Source organism: Moschus berezovskii, chromosome 17 (genome assembly GCF_049115385.1).
Source record: "Moschus berezovskii isolate FMDL1 chromosome 17, NW_MosBer_1.0, whole genome shotgun sequence".
In the NCBI taxonomy this organism is placed as follows: domain Eukaryota; kingdom Metazoa; phylum Chordata; class Mammalia; order Artiodactyla; family Moschidae; genus Moschus; species Moschus berezovskii.
In genome coordinates this window covers 55,030,483-55,058,160 of record NC_142476.1, presented here as the reverse complement: position 1 = coordinate 55,058,160, position 27,678 = coordinate 55,030,483, and the positions used below count along the sequence as shown (strand labels likewise).

General features: G+C 42.1%; 1 protein-coding gene across 4 annotated transcripts in view; it reads right to left on the bottom strand.

Moving 5' to 3' along the window:
* The window catches only part of SLC19A2 (solute carrier family 19 member 2), a 29,077-nt gene extending 5,590 nt beyond the window's left edge, over positions 1 to 23,487 (bottom strand). For 2 of the 4 annotated variants that reach the window (XM_055419684.2, XM_055419681.2), the window contains exons 1-3: positions 23,085 to 23,487; positions 14,827 to 15,429; positions 329 to 551 (exon numbers count right to left, since the gene is read on the bottom strand). In XM_055419684.2, coding sequence (XP_055275659.2) covers positions 329 to 551; positions 14,827 to 15,429; positions 23,085 to 23,294 — 1,036 coding nt within the window. In that variant the 5' untranslated portion in view covers positions 23,295 to 23,487. Of the gene's footprint in view, positions 1 to 328; positions 552 to 14,826; positions 15,430 to 16,012; positions 16,182 to 23,084 lie in introns of those variants that run through there. The other 2 variants (XM_055419683.2, XM_088845486.1) reach the window with 2 other exon arrangements.
* Between the last annotated feature and the right edge of the window lie 4,191 nt (positions 23,488 to 27,678).

The window sequence follows — 27,678 nt, the reverse complement described above, 5'->3', positions numbered from 1 at the left end:
TTAGAAAGTACTGAACGGTGCTGCTCGAAGTTTCACACTTGGCAAAAGCACGCAGTAGATCAGAGATAAAGGAAACTTGGGTTAGAAAACAATTTACAGGATCCTTACACTAGGTCCCCAAAGGTTATAGAGGATTCAAGTTTGCTAGTCACAGTCCTCCCGAAACATACACTGCTGAACTCTCATCCTAAAGTCAGAGCTCAAAGTAAACAAACCATTCTTTGAGGTTACTTCAAATTTGAGAGGGGACAAAAACTCTGATCATGGTTAACTAAACTACCAGAGGACTCTCCCCACCCAACCTGCCCTACCGCCCAGCACTGCTTACCCAGTAAGGTTGAAGCGGCCTCCACACCGCCGTTATAGATAGCAGCATGGCGGGAAGGCATCACCTGCTCCCACAGGCCCTGTGCGTAGTTCACGACTTGAAAATAGCCACAGGTGGAGAGGGCCCACCACACAGACCAGCAGAGCAGAGGGCGAGAGGAGTAGCACACCAGGAAATCATTCCACAGGACCTTCAGCACAAGGAGACAGTCTGGCTTGGATTCCTATCCAGAGAAAGGGAAGAAAGCAACTGGACAGAAAGCTGTTGTGTACACTCAATTTTCTATTCAGCAGACTTTTTTCTGTTTCCTTGAGAAAACCAATTGCTTCTTTCATATATGTTGTTGTTCGATTGCTTAGTTGTGTCCGACTCTTTGCAACCCCATGGATTACAGCACACCAGGCTTCCCTGTCCATTGCTACCTCCCTGAGTCTGCTCAAACTCATGTCCATATGTGTTTATATATACATGTGTGGGTGTGTATGTGGATATATATATAATATATGAACTTTTTAGCAATTACATTTATTCCCTCTTGGGGGAAAAATATATTTTGCTTTAAATGTTCTATATACATTAGTACCTCCAGCAAATGATACATTGTTTACAAAACGAAGGTAGAAAGATGGTCAGAGACTGCAGACCAGTCAAAGGCAGATGACATTCCACATCTTCCCACACAGGGTCAAGCAGCATTAAGAATAAACAATAATTAGTAATCCCAGTAGGCTACAGTGCATGGGGTGGCAAAGAATCAGACATGACAGAAGTGACTCAACATCCACCAGTAAGTCCCTGTTCAGGTAGAGTTCATGAATTGAGAACCTATCAGATTCACTGAAAGATAATGGTTAAAACAGAAGTCTTAGGAAAAAATAAACCAAAATATTAGCAGCAGTTCTCTCTAGGTGAGGGGGTAATCAGTGATTTTAATTTTCTCCCTTATGTTTTTTTTCCCCAGTATGTACAGGAAATGTTACTATAATAATGAGGTAACAAAGCTATTATGCATGTAACTGAGTCAATCGAAACATGACTGAGCTATGTTCCATTATCCCTGGACTATGTCAAGAAGTCAGTGTGAGAGTCCAGACACCATATTCAAATATGCAATACAGTATTACTAACTACAGTCACTATGCTATACATTACATCCCACAACTTATTTATAACTAGAACTCAGTACCTTTCGACTCCCCTTTACCCGTTTCGTTTTTTTCCATACAAACCTTTGGGCCAACTCCAATCATATCAAAGGTCAATCCACCAAAACTTGCCGTTAAGTTCGGAACCTTGCTCAGAACATAGGAAATTTTGCAGCTAACACAGAAAGGCAAAATGAGAGAATCCAGAGTCCAAGAGGAAGCTAACTATGAAGCAGCATTCCAGAGAAAGGATGTGTGACAGAAGCCATGTTATAGATTATTTACATGGGTGGCAGCAGCATCATTCAACCCGCCAGTTGGCTGGCGGCCATGCCTTGCACATGCTGCTGCTGCTGCTCAGTCTTTTCAGTTGTGTCCACCTCTCTGCGACCCTAGGTACTGCAGCCTGCCAGACTCCCCTGTCCACGGGATTTTCTCAGCAAGAATACTGGAATAGGCAATTAGGGTTGTCATCCCCTCCTCTAGGGGGCCTTCCTGACCCAGGAATCGAACCCACATCTCCTCTGCCTCCTGCATTGCAGGCGGATTCTTCACCAGTGAGTCACTGGGGAAGCCAGACTTGAACATGAAACTTCCTTTATTTTAAAAAATTGAGGTATAACTGACCTTTGACATTGTATTCGTTTTGGGTGTGTAACAAAATGATTCTGTATTTGCACACATTGTAAAATGATCACCACAATAAGTATATAGTCAACATCTGTCACCATACATAGTTGTAATTTTTTTCTTGTGATGAGAAGTTTGAAATCTAGCAACTTTCAAATAAACGATACAGTATTACTCACTATAATCACCACGCTGTGCATGACATCCTCACAACTCAGTTACATCTGGGACTTAGAACATTTTGACTCCCCTGTTTACCCATTTGCTTAACCCCTAGCCCCTGCCTCTGGCGACCACCAATCTATTCTCTGTATTTATGAGCTTGTTTAGTTTCCAAATACAAATGAGATCATATGATATCGGGTTGGCCAAAGGTTTGTTCAGATTTTTCCATACAAACTTTTTGCCCAACCCAATATTTTTGTGTGTCTTACTTCACTTAGCATCCATCCAAGACCATCCACATTGTTGCAAATAGCAAGACCTCATGTGTTTTTCTGTGGCTGTATACTGTTCCCGTGTGTATATATATGTACGTATACCACATTTTCTTTACACATTCATTCACTGCTGGACACTTAGGTTGTATTCACATCTTGGCTATTATAAATAGTGCTGCAATGAACTGGTAGGCGTATCTTTTTGAGTTAGTGTTTCCATTTTCTTTGGGTATATAGCCAGGAGTAGAACTGTTGGATCTTGTGGTGGCTCGAGTTTTAATTTTTTGACGAACTTCCACACAGTTTTTCATAGTGACAGCACCAATTTACATTTCCACCAACAGTGCAAAAGGATTCCTTTTCTCCATATGCACACATTTCTTATTTTTTTTTTTTAAACAGTCATCCTAACAGGTGTGAGGTGATAGCTCCTTGTGGTTTTGCTTTGCATTCCCCTGATTAGTTATTTAAGCATCTTCACATGTACCTGCTGACCATCCAAACATCTTTGGGAAAATGTCTATTCAGATCTTCTGCCCATTTTTAAATTGGATTCTTTTTTTTTGCTCTTGAGTTGTATGAGTTCCTTATATATTTTGGATATGAACCCCTTATCAAACACGATTTGCAGATATTTTCTCCCATTCAATAGTTTGTCTTCCTTTGGTTGATGTTTTTCTTTGGCATGCAGAAGCTTTTTAGTTTGATGCTGTCCCACTTATTTTTTGCTTCTGTTGTCAAATTAAAAAAAATCATTGCCAAGACAGATGTCAAGTTTACCACCTATGCTTTCAGAATTCTAAGCATTTTTATGGTTTGAGGTTTTATATTCAACTCTAAGCCATTTTATGTTAATTTCTGTGTAGTCAGTCCTTCTCTTTAAACAGAACCTTTTAATAGTTACAGTTAAGTGTTTACAATATCAAGCCAAATAATTACTCTTTTCTTAGCTCAGTTGTATATGCAGAAGGAGATTTGTCTATAATCAAACAAGGATGGAAATTTTCGAGGATAAGTCTTCTGTTAAGTGCTTTTGAAGGACACAATCCTAATTCTTGCTACCAACAGTGAACAATACTTTTTATGATGAAAGGAAGACTATCATTATTTCCTCAGCTATTGATATTTCAGTATCCAAAATGGTAAAAATGTATACAATGAGGGACAGATAAAAGTACACCTGGTTTCAAGGGAAAGGAACCAAATATATATCATGGAAGAATGTTTGAGACAGGCTTTGGGAGACACAAGATTAGAATACAGCAATACTGATGAACAACATTCAAAGGAAACAAGAACAAAAGGACAGAAGAAGGCACTTTGGATGTGTGTTTATGAGTCAGCAATGATAGAGTTCTCTTCCAACAGAAAAGGTTTCTGGGACATACTTTCGTGCTCTGGCCTGCTGTGCACTTATCTTATCCTTGGAATATTCATTCTTGGCTCAGTCTGGTATCTCATAGAGCCCTAGTTCATAAGCCTGAAAGTGAAGCATTGGAAACCTGTTAAGAGTTGGCACAAAGATCTGCCTTTGGCTACTCTTTTTCAGGGGGGGATGACACCTATCTGAGTTTCAAGGGCATTAAGCTGCAAAAGGGAGAGGGTACAATCATATACGGCTACACACCCTCCCCTCCATCCCAACTCAGACATATCTTGCCAGGGGTCCAACTAGAGACATCAGAGGGAAAGTTTGTGACCAAAAATGAGGGGGGAAAAAGTAAAAAAGGTCAAAAGACAGACTCTGTCCCTCAAACAAGTCTCTCTCTGACTCCGGCTTTTAGCACTCAGGGCCAACCTCGTGGGAAAGGCAGAGTCCTGCCCAACACAAATCTCTCACCAGTCATTTTTACCATTATGGTTTCAATTCTTTGGATTCTGAAAGCTATTGTGACATGAAAAGACATAGAAAGATGAATATTATATTAACAATGAGTAAAAAAAAAATTATAAAACATGTAGATTATATTTTTGTTTACTATAAAATGTATATATACAACAGCAATGTTTAGAAAGGGCTGCTGCTGCTGCCAAGTCACCCCAATCGTGTCCAACTCTGTGCGACCCCACAGACGGAAGCCCACCAGGCTCCCCCGTCCCTGGGATTCTCCAGGCAAGAACACTGGAGTGGGTTGCCATTTCCTTCTCCAATGCGTCAAAGTGAAAAGCGAAAGTGAAGTCGCCCAGTCGTGTCCAACCCCCAGCGACCCCACGAACTGCAGCCCACCAGGCTCCTCCATCCATGGGATTTTCTAGGCAAGAGTACTGGAGTGGCTTGCCATTGCCTTCTCCGGTTAGAAAGGGCAATAACATATTAACAGTGGTAATCTTTGCACCAGCAGTTCAGATGACTTCCTTCTATGTAGTTTTCTGTATTGTTTACTCAAAAATTAACTACGAATCTTCTACATGGATGGAGGTTCGTGACACTGTACAGGAGACAGGAATCAAAACCATCCCCAAGAAAAAGAAATGCAAAAAATCAAAACGGCTGTCTGAGGCAGCCTTACAAACAGCTGTGAAAAGAAGGGTGTGAAAAGCAAAGGAGAAAAAGAAAGATATACCCATTTGAGCTCAGAGTTCCAAAGAATAGCAAGGAGAGATAAGAAAACCTTCCTCAGCGATCCAATGCAAAGAAATAGAGGAAAACAATAGAATGAGAAAGATTAGAGATCTGTTCAAGAAAATTAGAGATACCAAGGGAACATTTCATGCAAAGATGGGCTCAATAAAGGACAGAAACGGTATGGACCTAACAGAACCAGAAGATATTAAGAAGAGGTGGCAAGAATACACAGAAGAACTGTACAAAAAAGATCTTCACGACCCAGATAATCACGATGGTGTGATCACTCACCTAGAGCCAGACATCCTGGAATGTGAAGTCAAATGGGCCTTAGGAAGCATCACTACAAACAAAACTAGTGGAGGTGATGGAATTCCAGTTCATCATTTCAAATCCTGAAAGATTTGAAAGATGCTGTGAAAGTGCTGCACTCAATATGCCTGCAAATTTGGAAAGCTCAGCAGTGGCCACAGAACTGGAAAAGGTCAGTTTCATTCCAATCCCAAAGAAAGGCAATGCCAAAGAATGCTCGACTACCGCACAGTTACACTCATCTCACACACTAGTAAAGTCATGCTCAAAATTTTCCAAGCCAGGCTTCAGCAACACATGAACCATGAACTTCCAGATGTTCAAGCTGGTTTTAGAAAAGGCAGAGGAACCAGAGATAAAATTGCCAACATCTGCTGAATCATCGAAAAAGCAAAAGAGTTCCAGAAAAACGTCTATTTCTGCTTTATTGACTATGCCATAGCTTTTGCCTGTGTGGATCACAATAAACTGTGGAAAATTCTGAAAGAGATCGGCATACCAGACCATGTCACCTGCCTCTTGAGAAACCTATATGCAGGTCAGGAAGCAACAGTTAGAACTGGACATGGAACAGACTGGTTCCAAATAGGAAAAGGAGTACGTCAAGGCTGTATATTGTCACCCTGCTTATTTAACTTATATGCAGAGTACATCATGAGAAACGCTGGGCTGGAGGAAGCACAAGATGGAATCAAGATTGCCAGGAGAAATAACAATCACCTCAGATATGCAGATGACACCACCCTTATGGCAGAAAGTGAAGAAGAACTAAAAAGCCTCTTGAGGAAAGTGAAAGAGGAGAGTGAAAAGGTTGGCTTAAAGCTCAACATTCAGAAAACTAAGATCATGGCGTCTGGTCCTATCACTTCACGGCAAATAGATGGGGAAACAGTGGCTGACTTTATTTTTCTGGGCTCCAAAATCACTGCAGATGGCAATCGCAGCAATGAAATTAAAAGACGCTTACTCCTTGGAAGGAAAGTTATGACCAATCTAGATAGCATATTAAAAGCAGAGACATTACTTTGCCAACAAAGGTCTGTCTAGTCAAGGCTATGGTTTTTCCAGCGGTCATGTATGGATGTGAGAATTGGACTATAAAGAAAGCTGAGTGCCAAAGAATTGATGCTTTTGAACTGTGGTGTTGGAGAAGGCTCTTGAGAGTCTTGTAAGTTACTTATTGCTTCTCCCTTGCTGATTTTAATATTCTTTCTTTGTGTTTAGTCTTTGTTAGTTTGATTAGTATGTGTCTTGGTGTTTCTCTCCTTGGCTTTATCCTATTTGGAACTCTATGCCTCTTGGACTTGATTGACTATTTCCTTTTCCATGTGGGGAAATTTTCAACTATAGTCCTTCAAAATTTTTCTCATACCCTTTCTTTTTCTTTTCTTCTGGAACCCCTATAATTCAAATGTTGGTGCATTTGATATTGTCCCAGACGTCTCTGAGACTATCCTCAGTTCGTTTCATTCTTCTTACTTTATTCTGCTCTTCAGAAGTTATTTCCACCATTTTATCTTCCAGCTCACTGATTTTTCTGCTTCAAATATTCGGCTATTGATGCCTTCTAGGGTATTTTTAATTGAATAATTGTGCTGTTTGTCTCTGTATGTATATTCTTTAATTCCTCTAGATCTTTGTTAATTCATTCTTGCATTTTATCCATTCTCTTTTCTAGGTTTTTTAATCATCTTTACTATCACTATGGGCTTCCCTGATAGCTCAGTTGGTAAAGAATCTGCCTGCAATGCGGAGACCCCAGTTCAATTCCTGGATCAAGATGATCCGCTGGAGAAGGGATAGGCTACCCACTTCAGTATTCTTGGGCTTCCCTTGTGGCTCAGCTGGTAAAGAATCTGCTTGCAATGTTGGAGACCTGGGTTCAATCAGTGGATTGGGAAGATCCCCTGGAGAAGGGAAAGGCTATCCACTCCAGTATTCTGGCCTGGAGAATTCCACGGACTATACAGTCCATGGGGTCGCAAAGAGTCGGACACAACTGAGCAACTTTAACATTCACTATCACTATTCTAAATTCTTTTTCAGGTAATTTGCCTATTTCCTCTTCATTTATTTGGATTTCTGTGTTTCTAGTTTGTTCCTTCATTTGTGCAGTATTTCTCTGCCTTCTCATCATTTTTTCTTTAACCTTATTGTGTTTGAGGTCTCCTTTTCCCAGGGTTCAAGGCTGAATTCTTTCTTCCTTTTGGTTTCTGCCCTCCTAAGGTTGGTCCAGTGGTCTGTGTAAGCTTTCTATATGATGAGATTTGTGCTGAGTTTTTTGTTGTTTTTGTTGTTTTGTGTTTCTTCTGATGGGCAAGGCTGAGTGAGGTGGTAATCCTGTCTGCTAAGTGTTCAGTTTGTAGTTTGTTTTGTTTGTTGTTTGGTTGAGGTGTCCTGCACAGGGTGCTACTGGTGGTTGGGTGATGCCAGGTCTGATATTTAAGTGGTTTCCTTTGTGTGAGTTCTCACTATTGGATACTCCCAGCAGCAGCAGGGTTAGTTCTCTGGTAGTCTAGGTTCTTGGAGTCAGTGCTCCCACTCCAAAGGCTCAGGGCTTGATCTCTGGTCAGGAACGAAGTTTCCACAAGTGGTTTGTTATGGCATTAAATGAGATTAAAACAAATACCTCAAAACGAGAAATCAAAATTAACCCCAGACAAATGGCAGTTATAAAATCAGGCAAATAATAATTAAAATAATGGAATATACACATATACACCCATAAGCAAAATCAAAACAGTCCAACAAAAAGTATAATAGATTGACCCAGCGAACAAAGGAAACCAAAATTATATCTACCAGTTAAGACCAAAACTAACTAAAGCACAAACTGGAAAACAAAACTAAGGCAAGGTGCTAAGCAGGGAATAAAGCAAAGAAAAGAAAACTAACAAATATTTTGAGAGGAAAAGAAATAAAGAAAATAAATAATAGATATGCAAAGTTAAATATAGGTAGATATACATTAAAGATTAACTGCAAGGGGAAAAGAACAGTAGGAAAAACAAACAAAGGAATAAATACAGAAAATAATAGGCTTACAAAAATTAATAAAAGAAAAAAGAAGAAAAACAAAAAAGCAAAACTCTACAGGAATGCAAAAGCCCAATGTACAGGCAGAGGTTTATAAGAACAATAAAAAGAATGATAGAAAAAAAGAAAAAATATTCAAAAGCTTAATTAGATTTCATAGTGTCAATAAAATCGACAACTACAATGCAGTGGGGGGTGGGGAGGAATAGAAAAAAGAAAAAAAAAATCCAAAGGAAACTGCAGAACAAATCAAAACATAATAAATGTTTCTCTTGAGTCACTGCTGTCAGAGTCCTTTCCCTTGCTGGGAGTCAACAGTCCATCTCACTTCCCTAGGATGCTGGTGGTCTCTGTACCTGCTGTGGGAACAGCTCCGATTCTAATCTGGTCCTACTCCTGTGTGTTCCGGCCTCCACACACAACTATCAGAACTAGTGTGTTTTCCTTTGTGGAAGCTCACGATGTTCTTTTATATATTCCATAGAGACAGAGTCTGCCTAATGGATGGTGCAGATTGAATCTGCAGCTTGTACAGCTGGTAAAGGTTTTGGGTCTTCTTCCTTAGCCACAATGCCCCTGGGTTTCAAGTGTGGTTTTATTTCCACCTCTGTATGTGGGTCATCCACTGGGGTCTGCTCCTGAGGCTGCCCTGGAGAACTTGGGTCTGCCCCAGTGAGGGCGAGGTGTGGAGGTGGTGCAGCTCCTTGGGTCACAGGGTTTCTGGCAGCACCAGGTACTCAGGGGAGTTGGTGGGTATGGCAGCAGAAAATATAGTGCTCTAGAAGGGTATGACAACCAGTATTGGCCAATACACTCCAGTATTCTTAGCTGAAGAAACCCCCTCACAGAGAAGCCTGGGAGGCCACAGTACACAGGGTTGCAAAGAATTGGACACGACCAAAGCAACCCCGCATGCACAGATGCCAGACCTTTTTTGCCTGTGGCAGCTCTGCCCCAGTGAGGGTTGAGCGTGAAGGTGGCACAGCTGCTTGGGTTGCAGGGACCCCGTGCGGTGCCAAGTGTGCAGGGATACGGACTGCCTCAGTCGCAGGAGTTAGGGCCCTACCAGAGTCTTTTTTCAAGCCTCTGGTAGCTGGCCATCAGGAGGCCTCTTTGGCTAGTCTTTCTCTGGAGCTCCGCCCGTTCAGGCACTTAGAGGGCTCCCTTGCCTGTATTCAGTGTGTCAGGCACATAGTGGGGCCCCCTGGCTGGGGTCCTACTCTGTAAATTGGCGCATCAGTCATTTAAAGAAGCACCCTGGGTGGGGTCCTGCTCTGTAGTTCAGTGTGTCAGGCATTTGATGGGTCAGCCTCTCTACTGTTCAGCTGCCGATGCTGGCATGTGGGGAGAGAGAGGCTATGGTGATGGCTCCACCCCCTATGCATGACTCAGCAGAACTGCCTTGATTCCATGGCTGCCTGACTTTCCTCCACAGGCATTTCCCACCACAATCTCCTCGGTCTGTCTCTCCACAGTCAACAGCAGCCCTGGGATTGCTCCACAATCCCTACGCTCCAGCTCCTCTCTGCTGTGCCTTCTAGGGGACCTGCATCCCTGCCCGGGGTGTGTATGGCTGTGGCAAGGACTGTCTGATTCTCATTCCATTTGTACGTGTGTGTGTGTGTGTGTGTTAGTTGCTCAGTCGTGTCCAACTCTTTGCGACTCCATGGACTGTAGCCCGCCAGGCTCCTCTGTCCGTGGAATTTTACAGGCAAGGTTACTTGAGTGGGTTGTCATTTTCTTCTCCAGGGGCTCTTCCCAACCAGGGATTGAACCCGGGTCTCCTGCACTGCAAGTGGATGCTTTACCGTCTGAGCTACTAGGGAAGTCCTCATTCCATTTAGGCTGCCACAGATCAGCTGTTTCACTCTCAACCTTAAATGTTTCACCTCTGACTCAGATAATTGCCTCTTTGTGGGGATCAGATCCCTGCTTCAGCTCCCCACCCACTGAGGGCAGGTCCAGTGCTACTAACACTCCTGTCTTTCTCCCTAGTTCCTTCATCCTACCAAGTTTTGTGTGGTTCTATATACTCATTTCCGTGGGCCAGGTACTTCTGTCCACTCTCGGCTGGTGTTCTGCATGCACTTCTGTGTCTAAGGGTGTATTCCTGATGTATCCATGGGGAGAGATGTACTCCATATCCACACTACTTCTCTGCCATCTTGTCTCTCTGACACGTTTATCACAGAGTTTTAGTAACAGTAATTTTAATAAGAATGAGATAATGAATCTGAGGTTTGGGGCACAGTATCTGGTACACACATCAAAATACCTGGGAGCTAACATGATCAATCATCAGCATACTTGTCTACACTCAGATGAGAAAAATTCCCAAATCTTAGGTTGTTTTTTTTTTCTCTGTAAAATGGAAAGTAATGCTTACTTCAACAGGTTATTGCCTAGATAAAGTATTATTCAATATGTAACAAGTGCTCAGTAAATGTTGGTTTCCTTTATATTGTTTATCATGACTCACTAATGCAATCAACAAATAGTCAGTCAGTCCAGTCGCTCAGTCGTGTCCGACTCTTTACGACCCCATGAACCGCAGCACTCCCTGTCCATCACCAACTCCTGGAGTCCGCCAAAACTCATGTCCATTGAATCAGTGATGCCATCCAACCATCTCATCCTCTGTCGTCCCCTTCTCCTCCTGCCCTCAATCTTTCCCAGTATCAGGGTCTTTTCAAATGAGTCAGTTCTTCACATCAGGTGGCCAAAGTACTAGAGTTTCAGCTTCAACATCAGTCCTTGCAATGAACATCCAGGATTGATCTCCTTTAGGATGGACTGGTTGGATCTCCTTGCAGTCCAAGGGACTCTCAAGAGTCTTCTCCAACACCACAGTTCAAAAGCATCAATTCTTTGGCACTCAGCTTTCTTTATGGTCCAACTCTCACATCCATACATGACCACGGGAAAAACCATAGCCTTGACTAGACGGACCTCTGTGGACAAAGTAACGTCTCTGCTTTTTAATATGCTATCTAGGTTGGTCATAACTTTCCTTCCAAGAAGTAAGCGTCTTTTAATTTCATGGCTGCAATCACCATCTGCAGTGATTGTGCAGCCCAAAAAAATAGTCAGTTGAGTGCCCACAACCTGTCTGGCAATGTTCTAGACACTGGTGACACAACAGGAAAGTTCCTGAAATTTACACTGGAGTAAGAGAGATAGATGATAAATATACACATACAAGAGACCTTACAGTAGGAATACTATAGAAAGACAGTAAACAGGGAATGGGCTAGCAAGCAACTTTGGTATGGAGAAGTAACGATTGCTAAGAATGTTAAATGACTTTCTAAAAAGCGGATGCCTGCAGGGGGATGACCCAGAGGGAGGATAAGGCGAGGAGGGAGGCGGGAGGGGGGTTCAAGAAGGGGAACACATGTACACCTGGGGCGGATTCATGTCAATGTATGGCAAAACCAACCAATATAATATTGTAAAGTAATTAGCCTCCAATAAAAAATAAAAAAAACGGATGTCTGAGTTGAGACCTGATTGAATAAAAGAACCAGCCATGAAAATTAGAGTGAAAGGCAGTCCTGACTGAGAGAACCTCCTGAATGAAATTCTGAGGTGAGAAAAGCTTGATGTGTTTCAGCCCAATTAAGAGATAAGGTCAGAGGGGTTAGCAAGGAGTCAAACTGTATGAGGTCTTATAGGCCATGATGAGAATTTTGGATTTTCTTCTACATACAATAAGAAAATATGGACGAAGATAATTAGGGTTTAATGCCTAGACTATGAAGATTTAAGACAAGGGCTGACGATTGCAATTAAATTACTTCTATGGTATTAATTATGTATCCCTACATATATGGGCTAGACAAAAAAGAAGTTGTTCATGGTATGCCTGGGAAGCAGAAAAAAAATGACAGACTACCTTCACATCAACCAGCTCACAAAACACAGGATTCTAGAGTCACGGAAAGCTTCATGATCATCTGGCTTAACATTCTCTACATTTAGGGATAGCCTAACTCAGTGTTTAAAGAAAAATAATTTGTGAATTAGTACCAGTACCAGACCCTCATAACTCTTTTTATAAGGCCCAGAATACCAGAGATAACTAATTCAAAGGGAAAATGAAAACTTATTTATAGCCCCACAACTAAATGTCTTGGTGAAGGTACAAATCTGTTCTTGATTATTCATATCTAATGATAAAGATAATAAAAATTACCATGTATTGATTACCTACTTACAAATACTAACTTGAAAGCTCTACATGAATTATTTAATACTTAAAATAGCCCTGTGAGGTAGGTATATGAACAAAGGAACTAACAGCCACAAAGAATTAAGAAATCTGCCCAAGATCACCCTGCTGCTAAGTACCAATATTGCAGACTGCCTTTCTTTCTCAAAATCTGCTACATTGTGCTGCAACAGATAATACTGTGTATACACTGAAAATATTTATTTTGCTTCTGTCACTGTTTTTCAGAACTCAAACACACATGCACACAAGGCACGCACATACACACAGAATGCTTCCTAACAGTAACATGTGTCAGTCTGCAAATAAAAGTATTGCTATATCAATAGTTCCCAATCCTTATCTCTAAAATGAAAAGGTGATGTGATCTAAAGTCCCTTTAACATGCTCTAACTGTTCTATGACTTGTGGTGAGAATCACTTCTAACTCTAAAATTTTATAATTCTTCAGCATGTCAAGTACTGACATTTTGCATATCTACAAATAATAAATATCAAGGTGATCTAGGACATAATTTTTTAAACCTTAGATTTCAAGTGATTGCTGGTGTTAAGTCGCTTCAGTTATGTCCACTCTTTGTGACCCTATGGACTGTAGCCTGCCAGGCTCCTCTGTTCATAGGATTCTCCAGGCAAGAATAGTGCAGTGATTTGCCATTTCCTTCTCCAAGGGATCTATCTTCTGACCCAGGCATTGAACCCACGTCTCTTACATTTTCTGCACTGGTGTACAGGTTCTTTACCACCTAGCACCACCTGGGATGCTAGTCATTAGTAGGTAATAAAATCAATTTAGTGAGCAGTGATCACATTATAAAAAACAAATGGAATGTCAGACAATCATTGTGCTGTAAAACTTTTGTCTCATGGATGACTTTGAAGGGTTCAAGACATTTGTGGAGGAAGTAACTGCAGATGTGGTAGAAATAGCAAGAAAACTATAATTAGAAATGAAACCTTAAGTTGTAAATGAACTGGTGAAATTTCATAATAAACTTAAATGGATAAAAGCTACTTCCAATGGATAAGCAAAGAAAGTGGTTTCTCGAGATGGAATCTACTCCTGGTAAAGATGCTGTGACGACTGCTGGCGGGACTAAGGGGTCTAGAATATTACATACACTTAGTTCATAAAGCAGGGTTTAAGAGGATTAACTCCAATTTTCAAAGAGGTTCTACTATGAGTAACATGCTATCGAACAGCATTGGTGCTGCAGAGAAATCATTCCCGAAGGAAGTCAATCAAGTGGCAAACTTCACTATTGTCTTATTTTAAGAAATTGCCACAGTCACCTCTACCTTCAGCAACCACCATCCTGATCAGTCAGCAGCCATCAACATTAAGGTAAGACACTCCACCAGCAAAAAGATTTCAACTCACTGACGGCACAGATGATGATTGGCATTTTTTAGCAATAATGTAATTTAAAATTTAGGCATGTATATTTTTTACACGTAATGCTACTGCACACTTAACAGGCTACAGTATAGTATAAAAATAACTTTTATATTCACTGTGAAACCAAAAAAATTGTGTGAATTTGTTTTATTATGTGATATTTGCTTTATTTCAGTGGTCTGGAACCAAACCTGCAATATCTTCGAGTTATGACTGCACTGCACATAATTTTCAGCAGAGAAGAGGAAGATAAGCTCCTATTCTTAAATACTTTGGACTTCATTTCTGGAAGTAGACATTTATGATTTATTGGTGTCATTTCACATATTCATTTAGACAACATGTTCTGAGGGGCTTTCTTTATATACCAAGTTCTGAAGATAAGAAGCTGAAGAAGAGATAGACATTGCTGTGGCTTCTAAGATATCTCCAACAAGAGCAATATGTTGAATCAGTTTGACCTGAGAGGTTATTCACTCCAGAGGAGCCTGGTGGGCTATATAGTTCATAGGGTCGCAAAGAGTTAGACACAACTGAGCGACTAACATACACTCCAAAGGAAAATACATTTTTCATCCCTCATACAAATCAATGTTATCTTGAATGAATGAATGGAACCAATGAAGCAATTCGAGATAAAACCAGAATCCAAATGAACTGTTGGGTTTCCATCTGTTTTTTTTTTACCACTGGTCTAGCCCCAGAGTAGCAACCACAAGGCACTGAAGGCTGCGCTTACCTGTTCCTCCACAGGTGGCTCCTCCGGATTCAGAGGGATTTTTGATTCAACGTCCTCCCACTGCGGAAGGTGGTTAGAAGCTGCGGTGTCAGCAGCAACAGCACCATTGTGTACCTTGATGCCATTTGTTCCCTGGCAGGAGGGAGGAACGTGGTGAAAAAAAAGGCTCTTCTGTGGCATAGGCAGAAACCAGGCCACAGCAAAGGCCACAGAAACACAGGTGAGAGACACGACATTCAGGCTGAACAGGGACCAGGATGCCACTGAGACGAGAATCTGCCCCAGGACAGAGCCCATTGTGAAGCCCACCAAGGTGGCACTTCGACAGTAGCTCGTGACTTTCTGGTACATGCTCAGGTCTACCACACTGTAGATGTAGGAGTAGTAGGCAATTTCAGTGGCAGTGGCGATGCCATAGAAGAATTCCAAGAACTGAATGGCCAGCAGTCCCTGGGCATAGAGCAGCATGAACCACGTAACAATAAGGCTGAGTCCCTGGAGCAGAACGACAGGCTTATAGCGGAGGTAGTCTGTGGCAAGGAACACAGGAAACAGCAGCACCAGGTAAGAGTAAGTCCATACTGGATATATTTCATTGAAGACCTGATAGAAAAAGGATAAAACCCTGTTAGTGACCTCAAACAAACTGGAATATTCATAACAATTTACTTATAAAACAATCTGTCATAACCTCAAAGAGCTCATTCTTATCAAACAAAGAAATCTCATCAACAATTCTGAGAATTGTTTGGAATTCACTTCCCTGTTTCCATCCCATCATCTCTTCCTAATAATATCTTCCCTATTCATTGAGGCCTACTTCAATGCCTTCCTCATCCTGGAAGACTTGGCTACAGTTGATCTTATTTGTAACCCAACATCCAAACCTCTCTTGACACTGCTTTCTATGTGTCACTCTCTTCAATTACCTCACAGCACTGCTTCTTAACCATGGTTATACAACTCCCATGGAGCTTTAGAAATTTTGGATGCCTAGCCACAGGCATTTTTTCAAAACTTCCCAGGAGATTTTAATATGAGCCAGAGTTCAGAACCACTGTTTTATAGGTTCTTTCAGGGTGGACTTGACTTTCATTTGCACAGCCTACATATTGTTTGGAAGATACCTGGCTGAATAAATGCTTTGGAAACAAACAAATGTTTTGGAATCATCATCAGTTCTTACCTTCAGCCATAGAATGGGGAACATAGATCCTACTGATTAAGTTTTTCTGTTATTAAGTTTCACTTCTTTGGGGTAACAAGACAAGACCAAGAAGGTAACTCTGTCCTACAGTCTTAACAGAGTAACAATCTATGGATGAAACATCATAAGCAACTCTGGTGCCTTTCTTTTTGAGTGCCTATGATATGAAAAAAAAAAAAAAAAATGAAAGGTTTTGTTTTCTTTTTCATTAATTTTTCATTGGAAGACAGTAGAAACAATTTTTAAACCAAAAAGACCCCAACTGGAAGTTTAGTTCCATCATTAGCTGAATGATTTTAAGTTGATTTTTTTTTTAAGTTCCCTTTAGCCATCTCCATCATCAGTTAAAGAGAAGGAAAAGCTATGCCACAGGGTTGTTTGTTGCAAGGGCTAAATGAGAGAATACATGTAAGTCACTTACTCCACTATATTTTCATAGGTCTAAAGACTTAAATGAAAGTGAAGTCGCTCAGTCGTGTCCGACTCTTTGCGACCCCATGGACTCTAGCCTACCAGGCTTCTCAGTCCATGGGATTTTCCAGGCAAGAGTACTGGAGTGGGTTGCCATTTCCTTCTCCAGGGGATCTTCACAACCCAGGGATCGAACCCAGGTCTCCCACATTGTAGGCAGACGCTTTACCCTCTGAGCCACCAGGGAAGCCCTGACAGACCACTTGAGACAATACGCATTAAATTAATTGATTTAAGTCTCCATTCTTCAAGTAAGAATCATTGTAGGTAGGAGACTTTTTCCTCTTCTCACACCTACCCCAGAGCCTAGCAAATTCCTGGGGGCTTAATAATAAGTCAGTTTCTAAGTGATCATTAAGTTTAGATCAGTGGCCTCAGTTTTTAAGTGCTTTCTGAAAGGTAGTCCTGCTAACAGGCTAAATACTTTGTGATGGAGCGATATAACCTTCTACTTTTTTAAATTCTCATGTATACCTCAGTTCACCCAAGTGTAACCTGGACTAATCGTTTTAAAGTTTTAGAGAAACAATATAGTAAAAAATTATTATAAAATATTTGCCAATGCAGAGAACAACTATAAAAGGAAAACATAATGAGATACACTCCAGACTCGATTTCTGATTGGCTGAGTATCAAAAGTGATTCATCTATGGAGATTACTTAGCCACAAAAAGGAATTGAAGTCAGCTGAACTGAGATGGAGGAAACTAGAGTTTGTTATATGGAGTGAAATAAGTCAGAAAGAGAAAGACAAATATTGTATATTAATGCATATATATGGAATCTAGGAAAAGAGTACTGATGAACCTATTTTCAGGGCAGAAGCAGAGATGCAGAAGTAGAGAACGGACTTGTGGAAAGAAGAGCAGGGGAAGGAGAGGGTGGGATGAACTGAGCGAGTATCACTGAAACATATACACTACCATGTGTAAAACAGCTAGTGGGAAGTTGCTGTGTAACACAGGGAGCTCAGACCAGCGGTCTGTGATAACCCCAAGGGGTGGGGTAGGGTGGGAGTTCAAGAGGGAGTGGATATATGTATACTAAAGGCTGATTCACCACTTTGTATGGCAGAAACCAACACACATTGTAAAGCAATTATCCTCCAATTAACAGTAAATTTTTTAAAAAATGGGGAAAAAAGTGATTGATCTAATAGCCTCACCTTCATGAATTCTGGTCTAATTTCTGTTTCTAAATCATTTAGCAGCCTCCATTCACCAGGAAACTTTCCTGTGACTGAACGTATACAGAAAAGAATAACTGAGAACAGCAGAAATGATTCCGATTCACAAGTGTAGAAATTTTAGCAAACGAGGAACAAAGTGCACTTGGCTAACAGCGCAGGGTCAGACATTTCCCAGTAGAAAACCAGAGCAGATAAGGGCAACCTTGAGATGAAAGTCCTAAGAGTGAAGGTGTCCCTACAGACTTTGCACAGGTGTGTTCCACTGGCAAATTCCCACTTCTTTCAGCCTATAGTTTTAGATATTCTCCCATAGTTTTCTTAAGTGTGAAACTGCCTCCTCTGGTTGACTCTGCATGTTTCTCCACCTTCACATTTTCCCCATCACAATACCACAGAGCTGTTAAACATCACAACTTCCTTTAAAAAATACCTTCCTTCTGTAACTCCATCTTCTTTGTTCTGCAGTGCACACTATGGGAGGTTCACTGATTCTTCACTCCTGTAATACTGTCTGTACTTTTATGTGTTGTATACCTTTCAATACTAGCTGTCCCCCAAAGCTACCAAGTTTTTATTATATACATCTCGTCCTTTCAATTACCAATTTAAAGTGTTTATACTTATGAGTCTAATTCTACTCCTAAAACAAAAACCACAATTTAGATAATGAAGATGAGGGAAAGCAATGCCAAGCAGAAACAAAAATAAGGCAAGCAGGGGGGAAAAGACCAGATGTGTTCTCTTTAAGTTATTCTAAACAAGAAATCGGAATTTACTCCTAGGAGAGGACATCAATCCAAGCGGACAGCCCCTTCCACAGTATTGTCAGCAGTATAACAGAGCATCTGTTTCACATTATGCTAATCACCTCACCTGTATGACCTCATTTCATCCAAACAAGGCTAAGAGGTAATTGAGTTTATCATCTCTATCTTACAAAAAAGGAACTATGCCTTAAGTGAATTGCCCAAAGTTATCCCAGCAAGTCACTGGCAGAGGGAGAACCTGACCTGGATATTCTGAATCCACCACATTCAGACACCCCATTTCTTTGATCAGAAAACTGCTTTTGATTATCTACTATGTTCCCCCCTTAGTTCTAATGCCGACAGCACCTTTTCCTACCTGTATAGGGGTGCTTTTATGGGGCTTTCAAGAAGAAAGAAGACCAAACAACCTACAGAGCTTGGCCACTGTGTCTCCAAAAGAGGATCCCTTCTCTGGATAGTTAGGGAGTCTGGGATGGACATGTACACACTGCTATATTTAAAATGGATAATCAACAAGGACCTACTGTAAAGCGCAGAGAACTCTTGCTCAATGCTATGTGGCAGCCTGGATGGGAGGGGGGTTTAGAGGAGAATGGATATGTGTATATGTATGGCTGAGTCCCTTCGCTGTTCACCTGAAACTATCACAACACTGTTAATCGGCTATACCCCAATACAAAATAAAAAGTTAATAATAAAAAAAAGAAGATCCCTTCTCTCTCAATGCCTCCAAGGAGAAGCCATGGAACCAGGAAATAACTTACTTGATGGATACTTTCCCTTCAGGAAACTTCCTACATGTAAAAATGTACAGATTACAGAGATTACTTTCTATCTCACTGCCCATACTTGGACAATACCCTCTTATCTCAGGTAACATATGCCATTCGAGAAAAGGGAATTGATTTTATTCTAAAGTGTCTTTCACAGATCTTTGGATCAGAGCTTTTTAGTGCTTTCTTCTAAGACACAAACAGTTAAGGAAAAACATGTCTAGTTTTAAACTCTAATTCAGCTTTAGACTTTTAGAATCAAGTTTCATTTAGACTACTAGTTAATACACACTTATTTGCACAACACTATTTCCAAACTGTATGAAGATTACAAAAGCAGACAAAGAATAAAACGAAGCCTCAGTTCTCCAGGAGTTCTGAACCTAGTGAACAATATGTACACACAAATTATTGATAAGGGAGATAGGAATACAGGGTTGCTTCTTTGAACCGAACCTTGAAGGATGAGAAAATCAGAGGCCAACAGAAAGATATCAAGAGTTCTGTAGAAGATTATCCCAAGCAGAGATCACATCTTTGAGTACAAGCCAGTAGATGAAAGAATGGATATGCTGGATTTATGACTATAAGATTAACATGGATGGAGTTTGAGCACATATTAATAGAAGGCAAGAGGAAGAAGGATGGAGTAGAAGATAAGGGTGTTAAGAAGTAAGATCAAATTCTGTAAGGCTCTGAAGAGTAGGTACAGTAGTTTTAATATATTAAATCCGTTCCGTTCAGTCGCTCAGTCGTGTCCGACTCTTTGCGACCCCGTGGACTGTAGCCTACCAGGCTTCTCTGTCCATGGGATTCTCCAGGCAAGAATACTGGAGTGGGTTACCATCTCCTTCTCCAGGGGATCTTCCCGACACAGGGATCGAACCCGGGTCTCCCGCATTGGAGGCAGACGCTTTAACCTCTGAGCCACCAGGCTTTAAAAACATCAAAGAAGGACTTCTCTGGTGGTCCAGTGGCTAAGACTCCACGCTCCCAACATGGGGAGCCCAGGTTCAATCCCTGGTCAGGGAAACTACATGCCACAGCTAAGACCCAGTGCAGCCAAATAAATAAAAAAGACCGCCAGGCTCTTCTATCCAGGATTTTCCAGTCAAGAATACTGGAGTGGGTTGCCATTTCCTCCTCCAGGGGATCTTCCCCATCCAGGGATGGACACCCCGCCCCCATCTCCTGTACTGGCAGATGGATTCTTTATTGCTGAGCCACTGGCAAAGCCCTAAAGAACAGTACTGAATGTCAAATCCCATGCTGAAAAAGGTGAGAGGATAAGAAAGTTTTTGGTGATAAAGAGCTCTATTTTATTAAAAGTTGGCTTTTAACTACTGAAATACAAATTTTAACCTATTTAAAATTTATAAAGTGATACAGGTTAACGGTTTTCCTGTAATCTAAGGAAGAAATCCTTTGAGAATGGAAAGAGGAAATTCTGTCCTTTTTCTCCTCCTTTTGTCTTTGGACCTGGTTAACAATAGCTCTATCTAAGATGATCACATTTGGCCCTTCTAAAGTCTCCTGGAGGAAATATAAAATTCAACACAAATATCATTAACATGATTTGACATTCACTTTCCTAAAAGAAATCATACAATATTAATAAATAACTGCCCAGAGGTGAAAAACAAGCACTCAGGAAGGAGAACAAGTTGTGCTGCTTATTTCACTTATTAGAGATTTAAAAAATCTAGGATTCCAGAGAGGCTGGACAGAGCTATACTGTGCCTGACCAACAGAACAGAATCAGCCACAATTCTGAGGTTCTCAGAGACAAATGACAGCCTTTTCCAGACCTCTAGATTTCTCTTCAAACCCTGCTCTCTTCCTCCACTAATCTGCAGTGACAGAAGCGTGCTCTGTTTTCATTACACATTCAGCGAATATTTCCTGGGCCTGGCACCCCTGCTTTATTGCACTACACGCCCCCCCACCCCCAACATATTTCATTCGCCCGAGGAAGATTTCTGATAATCAGGGCACATGATCACATCACACAGCAGTTCTGCCCAGGGCACTTGTACAAAACAGACTGGCTTTCCAATAGCAACACTGGAAGCATGTTTCTCCCGCCATGTGCTTCTCTTTCAGGCAAGGTGCAGATCACATGGCAGGTCACATGAAACTTTCATTGTGAACAGCTCAAAAGTAGTATCATTTCTGCTCAGAGGTCACACCTCAGATTCAGTAGTTGTTTGGGGTGTTCTATTAATAGAATCATTCTATTTAAGGAAGTCATGTTCCTTCTTCTAGGATCATTCCATTCACAGGAGCTGGCCCTTTCCACTTCATTACTGTTTTTAACCAATATTCTAATTCAAACAAGTAATTCAAACTGTAACTGTTACAGTTCCTTGTGGAGCAGCCCATAAGACTGAGAAATAAAGCTGAAGTTGGGTACAGTTAATGCTACTTGCTAGCTACAAGGCAATATGAGAAACTCAAATGAAATCCTTAACCCAGGGTTCAAGGCCAGAATTTCAATTCCCTTGTTAAGTGCCCTTGAAAATGGAAGAGTAATGCAACAACAAATTGGAACATAAGCAATTACATCCTGCTCTGACCTGTTATGCAGGGGTATTCAAAAGAGGTGACCAGTAATCACTGTGAAAGGAGGAAGGTTTAAATGGAAGGACTTCACTGGGAGCAACTGGGGCAGGGAGGCAGGGTGAGAGGAGTGGTCATTGGAAAAAAGGGACAGCTAACATCTGCACCCAGCTTTCACCCTTTGTGGTGTTCTAGAAAGGAATACCAGACCTCAGCTTCCATGCTTTGTAGTATTCAAGGAAGAGGATGCTGAATCTGCTTTATTTGGGTTGTATGGGAGTAACTTCAATTTAATTCCTTTTCCAGTTAAGGTCTTTCTTTTTCAAACAACAGATGCTGAGATTGACCATACACTTTGAAGAGTTGAGCACATTTTTTTAAAGCACACAATGCACTTCTAAAGTACTAACAAATTCTCCTAGGGAAAATCAATCAGCAAGAAGTTCTTGATCATGGACTATGTACTCTCAATTACTCTGAATATCGCGGGCAGAACAGAAGGAGCAAAACTAACATCCGTGAAGCAACAATTCACAATGCACGAAAAACTATAATTATAAATGACAATTGTGTGATACCATCTAAATATCTGCTTTTATCACAGAGAGGTGGAGGGGGCGGGGGGCGTTGAGGCGTATCCTTGGACACAGTCTCACCCAATAAAACTCAAGACAAGATGATGGTTCTTGTTCTGTACACTTCTTACTTGAGCACGCTCATCCGTCAAGGGTAAACAATGTAAGGAGAGGGACGAAGAAGGTGCAGCAGGTAGAGGGGAAGGTCCTTTCAGAAAGCAGGAGTCACTCGGCATCTGGCTCCTTAATTTCAGGCAGCAAATATTTATTTAAACCTTCACCATGTCCAAAGTACAGGTTGCTGTTTTCGTTTTTCCTCCCAAATATTCTCTCCCCTCCTCTCCCCCGCCCCCAAGATGGATCGGTTGGAGCTGAGTGGGGCTACTGCAACATCAACACATCTCCTGAAGCACACGTGCACTAGGGTTCCCAAACCCCGAACCGCGCTCCGAGCCCTTCACCTAAAACCTGCACTTCCAATCCGACCGAGGACAGAAACACATTGTGAATTACGGCAGCGCCCAACACGGAGCCGCCTTCCAACTGGGGAAAATCAGCAATCTCTGTCCAGAACGGCTCCCCGCGGCTCGAGCGTCTTTCTCCCTCCGCCTTTCCTCACCTGCGTCCCCACCGCCCTGCTCTCACCGATTTCCTCACATCTCGGCCGGTCCGCGCCCCGCGCCGGCCGAGCCACCGCCGGCCAGCCGCGCTTACCTCCCTCTCCGTCAGGTTCTTGTCCGGCCCCAGCAGGTAAGGGGTCAGGAAGGGCTCGGACGGCCTGAGGCTGGCGAAGAAGCCGTAGGCGCAGAGCAGCGCGGTGGGCAAGAACCAGCACTCGCGTGGGACCCGAGCCGTGCGCAGGAGCATGGTGGCCGCCGCCGCCACCGCCACCGCCCGCCGGGACACCGGGCCGGGCACGACCATCCGCGGGGCGGGGACACGGCCCCTTCCTTCTTTTCCTTCCTGCCAACTAAAGCGAGGCTGAAGCGCTGCCCCCAGCGCAGGTACCTGCAATTGCAAGTGGCGCCTCCTCTCTGCGGGGGCAGGTAGATCTGGGATAGCCACCTCCCACGGCAGCGCGTCCCAGGCTTTCCCAGCGTCCGGAGGCACACGTGCCCCAGCCCTCTAGCAGCGCTGCCGAAAGCTAGCCACGCCCTCCGCCACCGCCTCCCTGCCGAGAACCAATCGGAGAGGACGTCGGGCAGTGGCTTCTCTCCCATTGGTCGGTGGCTCACAAGATGCGAATCCGCGTAGGCGGCTGCGGCGGGCGCGGTGGCCTGCGTGACCGCTGACGTCCTCTGGCTCAGGGGCGGAGGACGTGTAGGACTCTGGTGAGAACGCGGTGTTGAGAGGTCCGGGGTGGGCTGCTCAGGCGGAAAAGCCTCCGCCCACGCTGGAGGTCGTCTAGTGCATCCGCGGTGCTGCTGCTCACAGGTCACGAATGCTCGGCGTGGGCCTCATCCCCAGCAGGAGGAGCGTACTGTATCACAGTTAGCCTCTCATTCTTAACCACGGTCCCTCTTAGAACGTCCGTTCAGATTCTCTTTCCCAGGTGGCCAGCGCAAGTCGAAGATTTAACCTCGGGACAGAGGAATGCTCTGCCTTTCTTCCAGTAGATTTCAGGCTCTTAAACTGTATTCATCTGCAGTAAAAAAAAAAAAAAAAAAGAAGAAGAAGTAGAAGCCCGGTGTCTAAGCGTTCTGAGGCATTGACCAAGAGCCTGAGCAGGAAAAAGCAGATAAAATACTGTGAAAAGAATGAGAGTCAGTCACTTAAAGAGAAAGATGTCCTGGAGTCCTAATTTGAAAGCGTTTTGGCTTTATTTTGTTACAATTTGTAAGCGGAATACAATGAAAGCAAACATAATTGTTAGTGTAGCCAGTGTTTAAAAGATAAGGGGGAAATCCCGAGTCATAGCAATCACGAATTATGATCGGTCTCTTTATTAAAAAAACCACAGCAGAGGTCTTGGCATAGTTTTCAAGGGCAAAGCGTCTCAAGAATCCGCAATGGTTTCTTTCATTTCTCTCTCTAAGCCTTTTTCTGCCTGACTCAGCTTGACTGTATCCCAGTCCTCCTCCTGCACACCAGCTGCACCGTTTGAAGCAATTTTCCCTGTGCTGTATTTCCAGAGTAACAGATACTACCAGAAACTCAGAGAAAACATTTTTTAACTCTGTTTTGCATAATATGTGTTAGACCTATCTAGCCCAGTTTTCCTCCAGTCAGTAAATGACAATTTCTGCAAAAAGGGTACTTTTTGCAATAGCCACAAAAGTAACTCTACTAAATGAAACAACGTACTAGTAAAGGGAAAGGAGATTTGTTTCTAAAACTGCGTAAGTGAATGCACCAAAGTAAGTGAGTTGATAGGTTGCTGAAGAAATGCAGTTGTTATACATCTATCAGTGGGTATCAAAGTGTGGTCCAGGAAGCCCTAGGGAACCTTGCCATCTTTCCAGAATTCCACAGGGTCAAACAACTTTTGTAATAATACTAAGATTTTATTTCCTTTTGCACTCTAAAGACTACATAATGTGTGATGATACTGTCACTCAGTAGGCCAAGACAATGTGTGTGTATATTTTTCTGTTTAAAAACTTTCCAGATTTAATTATAATGTGGCAGCTATCAGCAGGTATACATTTGTGCTCTGTGTGCTAAGTCGCTTCAGTCATGACCAACTTTTTGCGACCTTATGGACTGGAGTCCTCCAGGCTCTTCTGTCCATGGGATTCCCCAGGCAAGAATACTGGAATGGCTTGCCATGCCCTTCTCCGGGAGATTTTCCCTACCAAAGGAGGGAACCCTCCTCTCTCATATCTCCTGCATTGGCAGACAGCTTCTTTACCGCTAGTGCCACCTGGGAAGCCTATCAGTAGGTATAACCCACAAAAATAGTCTTTCAGTTCAGTCGCTCAGTCATGTCCAACTCTTTGTGACCCCATGAACCGCAGCATGCCAGGCCTCCCTAACCAGCACCAAATCCTGGAGTCCACCCAAACCCATGTCCATCAAGTCGATGATGCCATCCAACCATCTCATCCTCTGTCATCCGTTTCTCCTCCTGCCCTCAATCTTTCCCAGCATCAGGGTCTTTTCCAGTGAGTCAGCTCTTGGCATGAGGTGGCCAAAGTATTGGAGTTTCAGCCTCAACATCAGTCCTTCCAATGAACACCCAGGACTGACCTCCTTTAGGATGGACTGGTTGGATCCTTGCAGTCCAAGGGACTCTTCAAGAGTCTTCTCCAACACCACAGTTCAAAAGCATCAATTCTGTGCTCAGCTTTCTTTATAGTCCAACTCTCACATCCATACGTGACCACTGGAAAAACGATAGCCTTGACTAGATGGACCTTTGTTGGCAAAGTAATGTCTCTGCATTTTAATATGCTTTCTAGGTTAGTGTTTAGAAACTTCAGTAACAGGCAACTTGAGGCCAAAAAGTAAGAACTGCATAATACAATTATCTAGTCCCCTAAATTCCAGCCACAGTATCTGCCTTTCATTTTGATTACAGAGGGAACATCAGTGGTCCTCTTAGTAATTGCTTCACATTTACATTTAGTGCTTTAGTAAAAGAGAAAGAAAGAGAAAAACAAATGAGAGGTTTCAGGAGAAGCCCAGTTATTAAGAACAGCTTTCCATCTCGTCCCTGAGTCTTGGAGATCTGAATTGTGTTCATCTGTAAATCATTAGTCCTGAAATTTTTCCTTGGTGTAAATCACTTAGGCAATGTTGGGTATTAACAAATAATTGTTCTTGACTTAACGGAAATTGTTTCATTATTTTTCTCTAAGAGATCATGACAGAATTGTAAGAATGACCCCCAGCAAGCCGGCCCTTGTATAATCGACACCCCTTCGAGTAGGGGGTGGAACTGGTAAAGTTAACCAGACAATACAACTGTTATGTTGTATGGCCCACCTGAGATTATTGAGGTGGGCCCAGTCTAATCACAGGCACCCTTTAAAAGCAGAGACTTGTCTCCTGTTTGAAGTAAGAGAAAGATATACCATGCTGTTTTTGGAGGGGGTTATGTGCCAAGTCACCCTGTGGCAGTTGAGACTGACTCTTGGCTGACAGCCAGCAAGGAACTGGGGATTTCAGTCCCACAATCAGGAGGAACTGAATCTGGCTACAGACAAGCCTGAAAATGGATTCTTTCTCTGAGCTTCCAGATGAGAGCCCAGCCAACATCTTAATTTCTTCCTGTCAAGCTTAGAGTAGAGAAACCACTCAAGATCCCTAGACGTCTGATCTACAGAACTGTGAGCTATATTGTTATTTTAATTTTGTTAAACTGCTAAATTTGTAGTGATTTGTTTTATAGCACTAGGAAACTAAAAGAGGTAAATAGAATATATTTTTTAAATGAGGTAATGTTCATGTAATACACGATGACGCAGTAACTGTACTTAAGTGTACAACTCTGGTATTAGTACATTCTCAATGTTGGGCAACCATCACCTCTGTCTAGTTCTAAGAACTTAAGTGTACAACTCTGGTATTAGTACATTCTCAGTGTTGGGCAACCATCACTTCTATCTAGTTCTAAGACATTTCACCACCTCAAAGGAAACTTGTACCCCTTAAGTATCACTCCCTATTCTTCCGTCCCCCTAGCCCCTAACAAACACTAATGTGCTTTCTGTCTATGGATTTAACTGTTCTGGGCGTTTCACATAAAAGGAATCATACAATATGTGAGTTTTGGTTTCTGCTTTCCTTCATTTAGCGTAACATTTTCAAGGTTCATTGACACATTGACACATGACACACATGAATCATGTATCAGAACTCCATTCTTTTTATAGCTGAAAAATATTCCACTTTATGTATATAACACATTGTTTATCCATTCATCGACTGATAGACTTTTGGGTTGTTTCCCTTTTTTTGGCTATGTGAATAGTGCTGCTATGAACATTTATGTGTAAGTGTTTGAATACCTGATTTTAATTCTTTTGGGTATTTAGGAATGAAATTGCCAGATCACCTAATAATTCTATGTTCAACTGTTTAAGGAATGACCAAACTGTTTTCCTCAGACCCTATACCATTTAACATTCCCACTAGCGATGTGTGAGGATCCCAATTACTCCACATCTTTGGCCGGCACTTGTTATTTTCTTTCTTTCCAATATCCATCCTAGGGGTGTGAAATGGTGTCTTGTGACTGTGATTTGCGTTTCCCTAATATGACTAATGATACTGAGCATCTTTTCATGTGTCTGTTAGCTGTTTGTGTAGCTTCTTTGGAGCAAGGTCAATTCAGATCTTTTGCCCTTTTTATAATTGGATTGTT